The sequence below is a fragment of the Nycticebus coucang genome, chromosome 11 (assembly GCF_027406575.1).
Source record: "Nycticebus coucang isolate mNycCou1 chromosome 11, mNycCou1.pri, whole genome shotgun sequence".
Lineage (NCBI taxonomy): Eukaryota > Metazoa > Chordata > Mammalia > Primates > Lorisidae > Nycticebus > Nycticebus coucang.
In genome coordinates this window covers 60,217,960-60,235,128 of record NC_069790.1, presented here as the reverse complement: position 1 = coordinate 60,235,128, position 17,169 = coordinate 60,217,960, and the positions used below count along the sequence as shown (strand labels likewise).

Sequence of the window (17,169 nt, the reverse complement as noted above, 5' to 3'; positions counted from 1 at the left end):
TTTTTTATTTTTTGTTAAATCATAGCTGTTTTGTTAAATCATGCATATATTACTGCATTTATGGGGTACAATGTGCTGGTTTTATATACAATTTGAAATACTTTCAAACTGGTTAACATAGCCTTCACTGCACATTCTTTTTTATTATTATTATTAAATCATAGTTGTGTACATTAATGCGATCATGGGGCACCATACACTGGTTTTATAGACCGTTTGACACATTTTCACCATATTGGTTAACATAGTCTTCCTGGCATTTTCTTAGTTATTGTGTTAAGACATTTACATTCTACATTTACTAAATTTCACATATACCCTTGTAAGATACACCGCAGGTGTAATCCCACCAATCCCCCTCCCTCTGCCCACCTCCCTCGTCCCTCTCCTCCCTTTCCCCCTTCCCCCATTCTTAGTTTATAGCTGGGTTATAGCTTTCATGTGAAAGACATAGATTAGTTTCATAGTAGGGCTGAGTACATTGGATACTTTTTCTTCCATTCTTGAGATACTTTACTAAGAAGAATATGTTCCAGCTCCATCCATGTAAACATGAAAGAGGTAAAGTTTCCATCTTTCTTTAAGGCTGCATAATATTCCATGGTGTACATATACCACAATTTATTAATCCATTCGTGGATCAATGGGCACTTGGGCTTTTTCCATGAATTAGCAATTATGAATTGGGCTGCAATAAACATTCTGGTACAAATATCTTTGTTATAATGTGATTTTTGGTCTTCTGGGTATATACCTAGTAGAAGAATTATAGTATTGAATGGCAGATCTATTTTTAGATCTCTAAGTGTTCTCCAAACATCTTTCCAAAAGGAATGTATTAATTTGCATTCCCACCAGCAGTGTAGAAGTGTTCCCTTTTCTCCACATCCACGCCAACATCTCTGGTCTTGGGATTTTGTGATATGGGCTAATCTTACTGGAGTTAGATGATATCTCAAAGTAGTTTTGATTTGCATTTCTCTGATGATTAAAGATGATGAGCATTTTTTCATATGTCTGTAGGCTGTGTCTGTCTTCTTCAGAGAAGTTTCTCTTCAAGTCCCTTGCCCAGCCTGCGATGGGATCACTTTTTCTTTTCTTGCTTATATGTTTGAGTTCTCTGGGGATTCTGGTTATTAAACCTTTGTTGGAGACATAACCTGCAAATATCTTCTCCCATTCTGAGAGCTGTTTGCTTGCTTTACTTACTGTGTTCTTGGCTGTGCAGAAGCTTTTTAGTATGATCAGGTCCCAGTAGTGTATTTAAAAGGCAGCATTTCCAAGCAATGAGATACTGCTCCCCTGTCTTCTAAATACAAAATGAAAACTCTTTGTAAAAAGGACATAAAAATAAACTCCTTTTTCCCTGTCCCTGCCATGCAAATCAACTCTCTAATCCTCCCAAATCCTTTTTGAGAAGAAATTCTTACCGAACTGCTTGTATAAGCACCCTTATTAAAAATCACTTTACATGTTTTCTCTCAATTTACTTCTCAGTCAAAAATATTTTAGAGATTAAAATATCCATCTTTAATCAAGTTTTAAGGATCTACTAATTTTTGGCAAAATGCATAGAAACTTCGGCACAGCATATTTTATCACAGGAAAACTGAGGAAAATAGTGAAAAAACATCATAAGTGAGAGGTCATTTTTATTAATTATTTCCAAATAATTATCTGTAGTGTCTATTTTTCTCCATAACTGATTAAGGTGATTTCTTTTATTTATGTGTTTTTAAACAAGTAGCATAACATAGATCAGTTCCACAAACTCTGTAATCAGCCAAATGATAAATATTCTAGGCTTTGCAGAGAGAGGATTTGGTCTCTGTAGCAACTACTTATCTTTGTCATTTTAATGAGGAAAAAGCCATGAACGATACCTAAAGAAATGTGTGTGGTTGTGTTCCTTTAAAGCTTATGTATAGACATTGAAATTTGAATCTCATATAATGTTCATTTGCCAAAATATTCTTATCTGATTTTTTTTAACCATTTAAAAATGTAGAAGCCCTTATCAGCATGGACAGTGGACTTTTCTCTATTTAAAATTTCTTTTCTATTTTCCATGTAAAGCCATATCGACAACACTTGGCTCTCTCAAGATTCCTCACTTCACTAGATCCCGTTTTCTCTATCTAGAAGGCCCGATTCCCTGTAATCCACCAGCTTCAACTCTTCTAGCCCTTTCAGATGTCAGCTGTGCAAACGGTGCTCACTGAGCGAGGCGTGTCTTCTCGTGCCCTTTGGGTGTGATCATGGAATTGTGTCAAATAGATGAAAAAAACTGTGTTTATGGCATGTAGATGCACGCAAAAGAAGCTTGATAGAGGTTTTCCCAAAACTGACACCAGTCCTAGAAGTTTACATGATCTAATTAATAATGAAAAACTGAAAAAAAAAAGTAAACTATATTAGACTCCCCAAACCAATGTCATCCTTATGCTAGAGGAAAGTCTAAATTATCTCCATGTTCCCTTTACAGAAAATATTATAGAATTGTCAAAAGAAGAGTTAGTTGAAGATTACACTACCAAATTCTAGAGAGAAAAGTATTAGAGAGGTCAGGCAGTTAATAATGAATGTTACATTATGGGATGTCCTAAAAGCCAGCACTAAAGTCCCTGTACGTAGGGAAAATGGGACATTGGAGCTAAATGTACCTTTATTTACAAAATATTTATTACAAAATTTTAAAAAGAAATTGCCAAAATGTAGAAAATATTCTGTAAATATTTTATAAAATGTTGTAATGAATATTCTATTAATAAAGGTACATTAAGCTCCAATGTCCCATTTTCCTTATATATGGTGACGCTAGAGGTAGCTTTGGGACACCTGTATTTTTCTGAATTTTAGATTATTCGTCACATTTGTTAGCTCTTTACATTTTGTGATTTCTTTTGATTAAGTTTCTTATTCTAAATTCACTTTTGTGCCCAATTTTTATTCATAAATTTGTATTCATTTTTATAACAAAGACCCAAATTATATGACCTTCTATCCTTTAAAAGATCTTCTGTCTCTGTTTATACTGGCAAGAAATTATCAATTCAGCTTGAACTCTTGTTTTGAATTGTGATGAAAAAAAACATTCATAGACCTAAGACATAAATTAAAGTTGGAAATTTTGAGTTCAGAAACACTGAGAAAGTGTGAACACAGGTGGGTGTTTATATGTTACCTTACCAGGTCATTAACCCTAACGTAAGAGTTTGACCCTGGTCCATCCTGTCACACCTTTAACTGTAAGTTTTTGTGAGCAGTTCTTATTCTTGAAAAATTATTTAAATTCCGAACAGATGCAACAAAAGAGACATTTGTTGGCGGAAGACTGTATATCACAAGTAAAGAGCTTAAGGGCATAAATTTTTTCTCAGTGAACACTCAGTGCAGTCAGTTTAATCCATCAAAAAGGGAGGGAGCACAGGGCTCAGGGAGGAGGGAGGAAGAAAGAGGACAGGTGCAGTAGCCCCTTTATGTCCTTATATCGAGGAGCTCCTACTGCTCTTTGGCAATAATGCAGCTCCAGTGATAAAGAATCTTCTCTATTCATATGTTGATATGTTTTATATACCTACCTTTGCATTTTCTTGTGGTTTATATCTTTTTAAGTCCTTTAAGTATAATTCTGTCAGCGTCATTAGTGTGCGCTCAAACATCTTTGAACAAGATGATGTTATAGGAGACATTCATAAGAAAGGAAAGTCCGGGTTCCTTAGCCAGCTAGGCAGGTAAGCACCTATAGAAATTCTGTATCGATTCTTTCCAACACAATAGAATCAAAGCAAAGATTTTTCTTTTAATCATTCTAAGTATCATATTAGTGGGGGTTATGTGGACTAAACATAAGTAGTGATAAAATAAATTCTATAAACAGTTCTGACAGTGTAACAGACACCTCCTAACCAGCCCAGCTGTGTGTGGATGTGTATGTCTGGAGGTGGGGGTGGGCTGTGGTTCTGGTGGGGCTCTTCACACTCAGAGCTGCAGCTTGTGGTGGGAAAGATGGAGGCCGAAAGGTGGAGACTAGAGGGTGTAAGCTGAATGTGGAAAAGGAAGGTGCAAGGAGCTATTTAAGATCCAAGACATTTTATGTAAACAAGTAAGAAAACAGTAGAAATGTGGGTCAGTAGTCTTACCCAAGAATTCTTGTCAGGAAAATTTGGAAAACCATCATACTGGAATTACCTATAGACTTCACCAGACATCTGAAGCCCCAGTATTTATAAGCATATCATTGCATTCGAATATACTAATAAAGGAATTCCCTCAGATACCTATGTTGTCTCTCACATTTAAAATGAAAACTTTTGTTAAAACCCATCTGCCTAGAACACTGATTTTAAATTAGTTCTTTACTACTTAAATGAAATTAATTTTTTATAACATAAAGTAGCATTATTTTTGTTTCATACCATCTTGAGACTGTATATTATTGGTGTTTATTTTTTTGTTTTGTTCTGTTCTGTTTTGCTTTGTTTTTTGAGACAGAGTCTCACTCTGTTGGCCAGGCTGTAGAGTGTCTTGGCATCATAGCTCACAGCAACCTCCAAACTCATTGCCTACCGAGTAGCTGAGACTAGAGAGGGGTGCCCACCACAACCCCTGGCTGGTTTTTAGTGGAGACAAGGGTCTTGCTCTTGCTCTTTCTCAGGCTTCCCTCCAACTCCTGAGCTCAAGCAATCCACCTGCCTCCGCCTCCCAGAATGCTAGCTAGGATTACAGGTGTGAGCCACCACACCCCACCCATTGGTGTTCAGTTTGAATAGAAATTATGTGCTGGCCTGCTGTAATGGCTCACACCTGTTATCCTAGCATTCTGGAAGGCTGAAGCAGGTGGATTGCTTGCGCTCAGGAGCTTGAGACTAGCCTGAGCAAGAGTGAGGCCCTGGCAGGATCTCCCCTAATGGGCACAATTCAAGGGTGTACACATGCCCCTGGGTGAGGGGTTCTTTTACATCTGGGACTCTACTTTGTAATCTAAAAATTTGTGCCCTCCTATTAATTTGAAATAAAAAAAGAGAGAAAAAGAAAAATAGCCGGGTGGTGTGGTGGGCGCCTGTTAGTCCCAGCTACTCGAGAGGCTGGGGCAAGAGGATCACTTGAGTTCAAGAGTTTGAGATTGCTGTGAGCTGTGATGCAATAGCCCTCTACTACGGGTGACAAAGTGAGACGCTCTGTCTCAAAAAAAAATAAAAGAAGAAGAAGGAAGGAAAAAGAAATTATGTGCTATAATGGGGAAGAGATTCCTGAAAATATAATACTTCTTTAATTCAAAAAATTGTTCCTATACAAGTGTGGTAACAACCGGAGCAGCTACAACAAAGTTGATCACTTTCCTTTCACCTTTGATGTTCTGAAATAAATTAGAGACCCAAGGGTTTGCTCTCCCTGAATTGAAGATGCATGCAGCAATTAAAGAAGCGTCCCCATGTATTCATGGATTTGTTAGAATAAACCCATTCAAACTAGAGTTGCTTTTTGAAAAATCTAGAGAGTTTCTAGGAGGTAGAGATGTCTGGAAAAAACACTGGATTATCTGAATATCCAGGTGTTCAGAAAGCAAGAACCAGGTCACTTCAGGAGACTTTCCCGGTAGGATTATGTGGCCATTCATGCATGTGACTGATCCCTGGTACACATGTGAGTGTCTCACCATCCTTCTCCTAAATAACTCTAAAGTCCCAGAATAAAGACTTAATTGGCTCTCTGCCCGTGACCTGAATTCGTTGTTCTATTGGGTTAGGAGGCTGCTGTTGTCTGGGAGCCAAAGTGTGCAACATGCTGGACTACCTGTGAGCATGGGGGTTAAGCTCAGAGAGGAGGTTGAGCATAGTAGATGGCTGCTATGTTGAGTAAGGATGTTATCAATAAGCTGCTAAGAAGAACAGTCTAGTCTACTGAAAGATTCATGGAGGGCTTCAGGGAAGGGGGTGCATTCAAACAAGATTATAGAAAGTTGGGTTGTGTTTAGATACCAATAGCCAATAGGTGAAGGAGGGTATTTTAGGTGGTGAAGCAATGTGAGCCCAGTTGTAGATCACTTGGGCACATCAGTCTGGTTCAGTGATCCTCGGTGTGGCTGTCCTGAATCATCTGAGCAGCCCGTGTCAATGCCTGGGCTCCAACCAGACTGACCACAACAGGATCTCTGGGCTGTGTGGTCAGAGCATTTGTAGTTTTTAAAAGTTCCCGGATGATTCCGATGCAAAGAGGACTGAGGACCACTGAACAGTTAGAGACTACAGTATGCTGTGAAGTGGTTGGAGACTCTTCTGTATCAGCTGAGGACTTCTCAGGTGTATCCTGTAAGTGGAGCCACTGGCATTCACTATTTTATTGGTTCCATTGTTTTCTGAGTATAATTACATCTTTTTGGAGATCTTTCAGGACAGGGCAGCAGACGGGGAAAGGAAAGTTATGGGATCTAAGTATGTGTCACACAGCTCTTAGTGCTCATCACGAATGTTATTTATCCACTCACAGGTTCTCTGTAGGAGAAAACCAACTCCAGATACAGTTTTCTAAGCAGAATGTATCAAAGCTCTGCAATGATTCTTTCTTCTCTGTTTAGGGGAGTTGGCTGCATCTTCGTTGAAATGATCCAAGGGGTTGCTGCTTTTCCAGGAATGAAAGACATTCAAGATCAACTTGAACGAATATTCCTCGTAAGTTCTTTGCTGAGTGCTTCTGTGGAAAATTGATGTTTAATTGGTCACTTAGTGATGAATTCTACTCTGTGGAAAGTGATTTAAAACAAATTAATCCATTGTCACATTTAGTTCTAACATATTTTTTTGACTTTTGAAAAAACAGAAAATTAGTCAAAATTGTGCTTTTAAACTATGTATTGCACATAGCGTAATAAGTCAAATGATAAGAAAGAATAAGATATGAGAGGCAGTGGGTTAAAAATGAGGATTCTTACTCCAGCCCGGTGACAGAGCAGGAATCCGGCTCTCACAGAGGAATTCCAAGTAATTCACATAGATACCCACCGCTCCTTGGCTGTGGGCTTTCATGCATGTGACTGATCCCAGGTACACACGTGAGTGTCTCACCATCCTTCTCCTAAATAACTCTAAAGTCCCAGAATAAAGACTTAATTGGCTCTCTGGCCGTGACCTGAATTCGTTGTTCAGGGTACAAAAAGTGGGAGGACCGTGACTTTACATGGAGACACCAGACAAACAGTACCTTGGCCAGCGTGTCCCCTTGAGGAGATATGCCGAGAATGGCACTTTGCCTCTGTGATCGTCCTCCCAAACCGTAACTCCTGTCCAATCGTGAAAAACACTTCACACAAAGCTAAACTGAAGAGCCATTCCACAAAACACCTGGGTGGTTCTTCTCAAAACTGTCAGGGTTACCAAAATAAGGAAAGTCTGAGACACTGTCAAAACCCAAAGGAGGCTAAAGAGATATGACAGCCCATTGTTAAATGGTTTCCTGGATGGAATCCTGGAACAGAAAAAGCACATTGGGGAAAATTAGTGACACCCAAATAAATTTGTTTAGTTAATATCATGTACCAGTGTGAGCTGTGACAAATAATATCATATAAGGTAAGATTGTAACAAGAGGGGGAAACTGAGTGAGGGGTATACACAAACTCTGTTAGGTTCTGTAAATTTTCTATAAATCTGAAACTATTCTATAATAAAATTAAAAGCTTACTTAAATTTTTAAAAACCTTTACAATGTATATAAGTAGTCTTGTGTTAGACTTTCTAGATTTAGTACCTTGCTCTGTTATTTTTTAGCTATGTAACTTTGAGCTAAAGGATTTATTAGACATCTGAGCCTTAGTTTTCTCACGGGTGAAACAGAGATAATAATAGCACCTATCTTATACACTGCTTTGTGGAATAATGGGCTTAATATACATAAAGTCTGTTTTTTTTTTGTTTTTTGTTTTTTTCAGTTTTTGGCCGGGGCTGTGTTTGAACCCCCCACCTCCGGCATATGGGGCCGGCACCCTACTCCTTTGAGCCACAGGCGCCACCCATACATAAAGTACTTTTAGAAGTATGCTTGGCATATAGTAAATACTCTGTAAATATTAGTTGTTATTATTTCCATTGCATCATTTTTTATGCTAAATACGTAGTAGAACTTCTACATCAGCTAATATTCATATAAACCTATTATTTAAAACATGAAATCAGAGCTAGAAAAATTAGGGTTTTTGTTAAAAGGTTTTAAACTCTATACCCGGTTAGTTAACATTACCATGCATGTTCCTTCCTTAGCAAAACTCTTGTATGAAATCACTGGGGCATATTTTAGGATGGTTATGTCAAGAGATATACTTATGGGGTTATTATTCATTTGAATTAAGCAAGCATGGCACTAAAATATAGCTTTCATATTAGAGGTTATTTATTTGAATTAAGCAAGCATGGCACTAAAATATAGCTTTCATATTATGTAGAGGAACTTCAGTAGGAGGTAATGATACAAACTAAGAAGAAGACTACTGTGTTCAACTTGATGTCCACAGTAATATGCAAAAAAAGGACACTGGACACTAGAAAATTAAAGTACATGTGATTCCTCCACATAGTACTGTATGTCCCTGAGAGTCCCTGCACAGTAAAACCAAATGGGACAGGCAGCCGAACCCCAACACAGAACCCACCCCAAAGTGGTGACTGTTTTTTTTTCTTCCAGTAGTGATCTGTATCCACTTTCTTTCTTTCTTTATTTTATTTTACATCTATAAATTCCTGCTTGTTAATGCTAAAGTGATTTCTTATGATTATAAAAATAATGTATCTTTATAATGCAAAATTCCCCCAGTGTCAAAAAGTATACAAGCTGAAAAAAATCACCCCTAGTCCTGCTACCCAGCAAAAACCACAGTTAGCGTTTATATATGTATTCTTGGTAGACATTTTTCTATACATATATAAAAAGACTGAATCATATCTTGTATACTGTTTTGTAACTAGCTGCTTTTACTTAACCAATTTGTAATTAGCACCTTTCATTGAAAACAAAATTCAGAAGCCTAGTATCATTCTTAGCAACAGGGGAGTGTTTCACTGTTTGGATGAGACATTATTTACCAGCCCAGCACTGGTAGCTTGTTTGACAGTATTTCACTATGATAGAGCACTGCCGGGCACATCTATTGAATGGTATCTTATTAGTTGAGAATAATTATTAGACTCAAAAGTCCTTAATTTAATAAAATTTAGTTTTCATAGACTTTTTGATGTTCTTATACATCCCTCCCTTCCTTTAGCCTCACGAAGCCCACTCTTCTCCTATTGCCAAGAAAACCCGTTATTGACTTCATTGGCTTTGTATCTATGGAAATAATACAAAATGGATCTTTCTGATCTTACTGTAAATTCATTTGTGTTCAAAACCCTTAGCATAAAGGTACAGTTTTTATAAACATACTTTCTTTTATCTAATCTATTTTCATGCAGTTATCTGAAATAATTTTTCCACAATTTTCTTAACAATTGAAACTTTTCTGTATATTATGTCATTGGGAAACAACAAGAGGGGGTTTTAATGGACTCTAGTTTGCATCATATAGTTCTATGCAAAGACATATTCTCCAATGTTTAGCATTTTTATTTATTTAAAACTCAAGTATAATAATAGTAATGCCACCGGAATATATCCTGAGAATAGTTTCCTAAATTTTAGGTTTCACATACTGTTTTACTCCTTGATAGCTATTGAATAATAGTTATGTAAGTTTGTAGATTTTTTTAATGCTAGAATTGTTATTTAAAATCAGAAAACTTCAATTGGGAATAATAGACAAAGAAATATCTCCACCTAAGTATTACTTTAGGAGGAATTTTAAATTTAAATTTCCTCTTAAAGGAAAGGAAATGGTTATATAAAATGAGGTATATTATATAATAATGGAACCAAAAATATGAGTTCCATGAAAGCATAATGTATTGACATAGCTTAGTCAGTGTTTTCATTTGAAATATATGTATAATGTGAGTGATTTCCAAAGTAATTTCCTATGGGTAATATCTTGTTGGATTGCTTCCTGTAAGGAGATTTTGCTGTTATTTCTTAATTTTCTGGCATTAGTTTCCTCACTTTATGGGTATTCAGAGACCTTTGAGCTATGACTAGGCTTTTAATAAGTCAAAGAAATAAATCACTGTAAAATTCCTTGGGGATTGTTGATACGCTGAACCATTGTTTGCCTTTGTTAGAGCACAGAGACCCATAAATGCAGATAAGTGTCATGATTGTTGGCAATACGTCTCTATTTACTATAGTTACTTTACATGTATAATTCCTTGCCCAAGTAAAATGTCCTTTGACAAATAGGAAATAAAGATCATCTGTATGAAACTGATGCTGTAGAATTTAATAATATTATGATTTGCCTTGAAGGATGAAACAAATCTAGGTAAAGAGAAATCTATAGAACTTCTTTTGAGAGTAAATGTTATCATCTTCAATATTTTTATTTTCTCCACTGAATTGTTTCAATTTGCAAGGGCTAGCTAGATCTAACATTAAACAAGCAAATTCTCATGTGGTGTGGTCAGTGGAAGAGGAAATTTCACAAAGCCAATATAGTTAAATCACTGAGAAAAAATGCTTTTCCTCTGTGACCTTTCATGTCTGATCTGAAGAGGAAAGACCGTTAAATTGTGATTAAATCCACTTTAACAGGCTTCTAATGTGAATTGCCAGACTCTTGTAAAGTGGCAGTTGTGTATCTGGCCTCTGGTAAAGCATTGCCAAGGACATAATCAACTTTGAAAAGTCATGAAACACGGGATTATTTGGATTGTCGTATGTTTTAATATAAGAATTAAGTCCATTCATTTGCCTTTGAACTGTACGTAGAAAGGTGTTTAATAACTCTGAAGCAGAAATTAATTGTTTGATACCCAAGACAGCTAATATAATTAGCTCCCACACACTGAGTCTTTATAAAAAAATGCAAAAGGCAACAAAGATTAGATAATAAAAGCCTTTATATTTTTCTTTCTAAGATACCTTCCCCCCACCCCCCCACCCCACTTTTTTCCTTTTTCCCTCCTGTGGTGAAAGGGAGCAGTTCACATTTTTAACAAATCCAATGAATTTATTTCCGGAACATAAAATCCCTGTTCATATACATAAAATGAGCTAACTATGCTGCAATCTGAGATTTCACCATTAAGTCATTCTTATTATAGTTGCGATGCTTATATGCAAGAAAGGAAGGAAAGGGATAGAATTTTGACAAATTATATTCAAGGTATTTTGAATTTGCAGGTGAATAGGCGCCTCTTTCTCTAAGCAGCACCTCTACTCTTAGGTGGAATGTGATTTATTTCTATTTCTTTAGCATTTCCCGCTTTGTAATGTGGCATAATATATTCTCTTCACCTCCATTAGTTGCAAAAATAAGGAGCAAATGCATTCATCCAGTTAAATATATATTCAGAGTGACAAAATCACAACTAATGAAAAAATTTGTATTCCAGTCATATTGTTCCAAATTGAAAAAGAAGTCTCCTTGGTGGAACCCTGGGAATATGTGTCTCTCTCACTGCAAAACAGCTGAACAAATGGCAGAGTGCTAAGTGTGATTGCATAGCTGTCTGAGACCTTTAGCAGATGCCTCTGGGTTTGGGTGGCTCAAAGCCCAGTGTACAACAGGCATGACAGAGTTGCTGGTGTGATTCTGTTCCTCAGGTCTGTTCTTTTTCTCCCCATCTTTGCTAACCCTGACAGCCCCACCTTTCTCTGTCTCTGGAGTCTCCTGGCACACAGTGAGATTTACCCAACAGTTGTTAGAAAGTATTGTGCATTATGTGTTTGGTACTGTTGTTAAAATATTCCTCTTCATCAGTATATATGTGTTTCATGATTTGAGAGTGTGTGTGTGTGTGAGAGAGAGAGAAAGAGAGACAGAGAAGAGAGGAGAGAGAAGGGCCACTTGCAACTTTGAAAGTTCCTCTAGTATTCAGTCTGGCAGTTGAGTCAGATTCTATCTTAAACCACTGTGCTTTGCATTGAACTGACTATACATACCTAGTCTGCCAGCTCAGTTCCTGTCTTTATTTCTCCATTGTGGCTGTTTCCAGGCTCTTAGAACTGGAACCATAACCTATGGCTTCATCATTGGCTAGGGCAGCCTTAGAGAATGAAAGTGGAAAACGGACACTCCCATCCAAGTGGATGTAGCAGCCACATCGTTAAGGTGGAATATCAGCATTGCAGATTTGTGTCATCACTGTCATTACTGGATTTGCTTTGGGTCATTTCCATCACACTACTTCAGCACTTAATCTGCAGCTCCAAGTACCATGGAGAAGGAAAGGAATTGTGTGCAACCATGTCAGCCTTGGAGAAAATGACCGTGACAGTCAAGGTGGACGGGCAGGACATACTTTAGGGATGGAGTTACTATAATTGCTGAGCCATAAGCAGCAGATGGAAACCTGCTAATAACAGTGGGTTCTACCCTAGTTAAAATGTAAGAGACTTTATTTAAGAGTTAAATACTGGTTCTAATCCAAGGTTCTTTGTCTCCCCTCAAGTCACCTTTTCAAATTGGATAGTAGTTTCTACATATATAAAGAGAGGACTTGAACTAAGAGATTTTAGTATAGTCTTGCCACTCTAATCACTTTTAATTTAAAAAACTGTTTGATATTGCAGGATCGTGGGTGTTTAAAGAGAAAATTACTAAGAAAATTTTTGTTAAGCATTAAAGAAAGTATAAGATTTGAAGTGAAAATAAGGGGAGAAAAGGAGGCATCAGGAAGGGGGCAGTAGGGTTCTGCCCTCTGGGGATGGAGGGTGAGATTGAATGTTTAGGACCAGACTTTGAGAGGTTGAGTATATTTTTAATCTCATTTTATTAAAAAACAAATAAAACAGTATAATTTTTTTTAATTCTTTTTTGTTGTTGTTGCTGGGAATTCATTGAGGATAGAATAAGCCAGGCTACACTGATTGCATTTGTAGGTAAAGTCCCTCTTGCAATCGTGTGTTGCCCCCAAAAGGTGTGGCACACACCAAGGCCCCATCCCCTCCCTTCTTCCCTCTCTCTGCTCTTCTTTTCCCCACCCCTCCCTCCTCCTTTCTCTCTCTGCTCTCCCCTTCCCCCACTCCCACCGTGACCTTAATTGTCATTAATTGTCCTCATATCAAACTTTCTTTTTTTTTGTAGAGACAGAGTCTCACTTTATGGCCCTTGGTAGAGTGCCGTGGCATCACACAGCTCACAGCAACCTCCAACTCCTGGCTTAAGCGATTCTCTTGCCTCAGCCTCCCCAGTAGCTGGGACTACAGGTGTCCACCAATGCCCGGCTATTTTTTCGTTGCAGTTCAGCCGGGGCCGGGTTTGAACCCACCACCCTCGGTATATGGGGCCAGTGCCTTACCGACTGAGCCACAGGTGCCGCCCAATTGTCTTCATATCAAAATTGAGTACATAGGATTCATGCTTCTCCATTCTTGTGATGCTTTACTAAGAAGAATGTCTTCCACTTCCATCCAGGTTAATATGAAGGATGTAAAGTGTCCATTTTTTTTAATGGCTGAATAGTATTCCATGGTGTACATATACCACAGCTTGTTAATCCATTCCTGGGTTGGTGGGCATTTAGGCTGTTTCCACATTTTGGAGATTATAAATTGAGCTGCAATGAACAGTCTAGTGTCCTTCTGATAAAAGGATTTTTTTCCTTCCTTGTAGATGCCCAGTAATGGGATTACAGGATCAAATGGGAGGTCTAGCTTGAGTGCTTTGAGGTTTCTCCATACTTCCTTCCAGAAAGGTTGTACTAGTTTGCAGTCCCACCAGCAGTGTAAAAGTATTCCCTTCTCTCCACATCCATGCCAGCATTAGCAGTTTTGAGATTTTTTGATGTGGGCCATTCTCGCTGGGGTTAGATGGTATCTCAGGGTGGTTTTGATTTGCATTTCTCTAATAGATAGAGATGATGAACATTTTTTCATGTGTTTGTTAGCCATTCATCTATCTTCTTTAGTGAAGGTTCTATTCATGTCTCTGGCCCATTGATATATGGGATAGACAACCTAAACAATGGGAAAGGATATTTGCATATTTTGAATCAGACAAAAGCTAGGTAACTAGGATCTATAGGGAACTCAAATTAATCCACATGAAAAAAGACAGTATAATTTTTTAATAAGAGAGTTATGTTAAAATGGCATTTTATTCATTTTTATTTTATTATTATTTTAATTTTTGCTTTCAATTTCAGCTGGCTTTCACTCTTCTTAGTTTGAAGGGTTTTGTTTTTTTTTCTGTTCTTCCTTTAGCGATTCTCCTGCCCTTTGCCTCCCAAGTAGCTGAGATTACAGGCACCCACCACAACGCCCGGCTTTTCTGGCGGTAGACACAGAGTTTCACTCTGGCTCACTCCTGCTCATGCTGGTCTTGAACCTCCCAAGCTCCGGTAATCCATCCGCCTCGGCCTCTCAAGGCACTGGAACTACAGGCCTGAGCCACCATGCCCAGCCTGATTATTTTTTTGAGACAGAATCTGACTCTGTCAGCCTGGTGAGAGTACCATGGCATCATGCTCAGAGCAACCTCAAACTGTTGGGCTGGGGCAACCTTCTCGTCTCAGCCTCCCGAGTAGCTGGGACGACAGGTGCTCACCACAACACGCGGCTTGTTTTTCTATTTTTTAGTGGAGATGGGGTCTCACTCTTGCTCAGGCTGGTCTTGAACTCTGAGCCCACGCAATCCACCCACCTCAGCCTCCCAGAGTGCTGGGATTATAAGCATGAGCTGCCGTAACCAGCCTTAAAATGGCATTTTAGCAAAATTAATACAGTGTTATAAAATGAAAAACTCTACTATATAAAGACTGACAGAAGTAATGAACTAAGCAACACATGTTGGCATGAAGACTATTGAAAATATTAAACAATGATTTTTAAGTCACTTTTAGAAAAACAGTGTGGTAGAAGTAGGTTATAATAGCAGAACTGCCAGCCTGGAATAAGATCTTCTAATTTGTGCATGTTTCCTTCAAGCCTCATCAGGAGGGATAATCATTTACATGGTGACAAGTCATTTTTTACAACATTACTTTATATAAGAAAAAGAAAAAATTTTAAAATAGTATGAGAAAAAAGATTACCACTGTGAGATAACCAATATTAAACATTTTTACGTTTCCTTTTCTGGCTTTTCACGATTGGGGATCATAATAAATTTATGGTTTTGTATTCATCTTTTCCTCATTGTAACATTAAATAGGGAGCAGTGTCCAAGCCATTAATATATACTTGGAATTAATATTTCAATTATGTTATAATTAAAATATAAATGTGCCCAGATTTACTAATACATTCTCCTATTACTAGGTGTTTTGCATGCAGTTTTTACGCTATGGTAAACATTGAATATTTGTACCCCATTTAGTCATTCATTTATTCAGTAAGATTTTCAGGCATCTATTCTGTGCCAGTCACTGTTCCTATAGGTCAGTGGTTCTCAACCTTGAGAACGCTGCTATAGGTGATAGTGAACCAACAGTAACAATTGCTGCTCACCTCCAAAACCGTCAACAGAGCTGCATTTTAACAGCTTCCAGAAGATCACATCAGAAGAATGTTGCAAAACTGTTGTTATTGGTCTTAAACAAAAAGATGAGAAAAAGCAGTCAAATATAGCTATAAAGTTTCACATTTGGAGAAGTAGGTGATTAGTGAGGTCATTGAAAATAATGGGGACACTGAAAAGGATTAGCACAGGGAGAGAAGGGAGACAGCTCAGGTACTGATGTCACGTGTGTGACAGCAGGTGGCCCCAGAGGGAGATGTCTAGCATTTAACTCACATGCAACAGAATCAGGAGACATGTGGCAATGCAAAGGTAATCACTCGAAAGAGACAATGATGGGTCTCATATCATATTAGTTCTTGAATTCTGAGAAAGTAAAGGGGAAATGCAGAGGGGCAAACACTGCCTAAACCTCAGGGGATACTCACGTGCTCTGTAGGTATCAGGTGAGGTGAGGGTGGGGCCCGGGCCGGGAGAGAGTCAATGCAGTGACACAGTCAAGGGAAGGGTGAACAGCAGAGACACAAAGAGAGTTTATGGGGGGGGAAGCAGAAAGAGGGATGGAGGGAGGAGGGTGGGGCCTTGGTGTGTGTCACACTTTATGGGGGCAAGACATGATTGCAAGAGGGACTTTACCTAACAATTGCAATCAGTGTAACTGGCTTATTGTACCCTCAATGAATCCCCAACAATAAAAAAAAAAAAAAAAAATTTAAAAAAAAGGAAAAAAAAAAGAAAGTCAAAAACCAAAAAAAAAAAAAAAAAAAAAGGAATGAGAACAGAGGAAGAACAGTCACGGCCTTGGGCTGTTGTACATCACTCAGAGCGGTTTACTGGCCTGGGAGGGAGTGAGAAGGCCAGACCCCTTCCTTTCCAGTGTTCCCTCCGCAAGTCCGCACACTGCCTGGGTAGTTTGTGGCACATTGTATGTGCTCAGGAAATACCTCTAGCCCGGAGGAAAAGAAAGACATCCTGCCAAAGAAATGTAAGAGTTGCCACAGAAGAGACATCTGGGTTAGATGGAGACAGCTTAAACTTCCGCGGCTTTTCAGAGGAGAATGTGGTTCTCCTTGGTGTCTCAGAGATGCTGGGGGAACCTCAAAGGGAGGCACACTCCCGGCTCCTCCTGTCCTGGCTCTGCTTTGATTAAGATGTTATGTGTAAAACAGGTCCTACTGCTGAAAGAAAGGTTGAAAACGCTGGGACTAATATTATTCCAAGGTCCTCCCAGGTCAAGAGTTCTATGGGAAAAAAATAGGGTTTACAGAGAAGGAAAATGTTGAAGAGAAATCCAGCAAAAATGAAGATGTTGGAGAAGTGAATGTTGAGTGATTCATCTGTGGGACATTAGACCTATGATCTAATAAAGAAAGTTTTAAGGTAATAGAGATGCTGGTAGCAAACTTCAGTAGGGTCATTTGTCTTAAGCAAAACTAAGATAGTGGCTATCCCTCTGTAGAATATCTAATGAAGTTACTTTTTGCAGAGAAGCTTCTCCTAGAAGATAAGCTAGCTGTCACACAGAGATTTTAATTAGCTGACAGGATAAAAAAAATTTTTTTGCACCAACTATTTTTGCATTGTAGTGTTACAAGCTTTCTATAAAATGGAAAATGAGAAAACTTGAA

The 17,169-nt window shown here is 38.2% G+C and overlaps 1 protein-coding gene across 1 annotated transcript in view; it reads left to right on the top strand.

The window, feature by feature from the left end:
• Positions 1-17,169, top strand: part of CDK14 (cyclin dependent kinase 14) — a 535,950-nt gene that overhangs the window by 309,388 nt on the left and 209,393 nt on the right. The window contains exon 8 of the mRNA XM_053553550.1: positions 6,578-6,671. Coding sequence (XP_053409525.1) covers positions 6,578-6,671 — 94 coding nt within the window. The remainder of the gene's footprint in view (positions 1-6,577; positions 6,672-17,169) is intronic.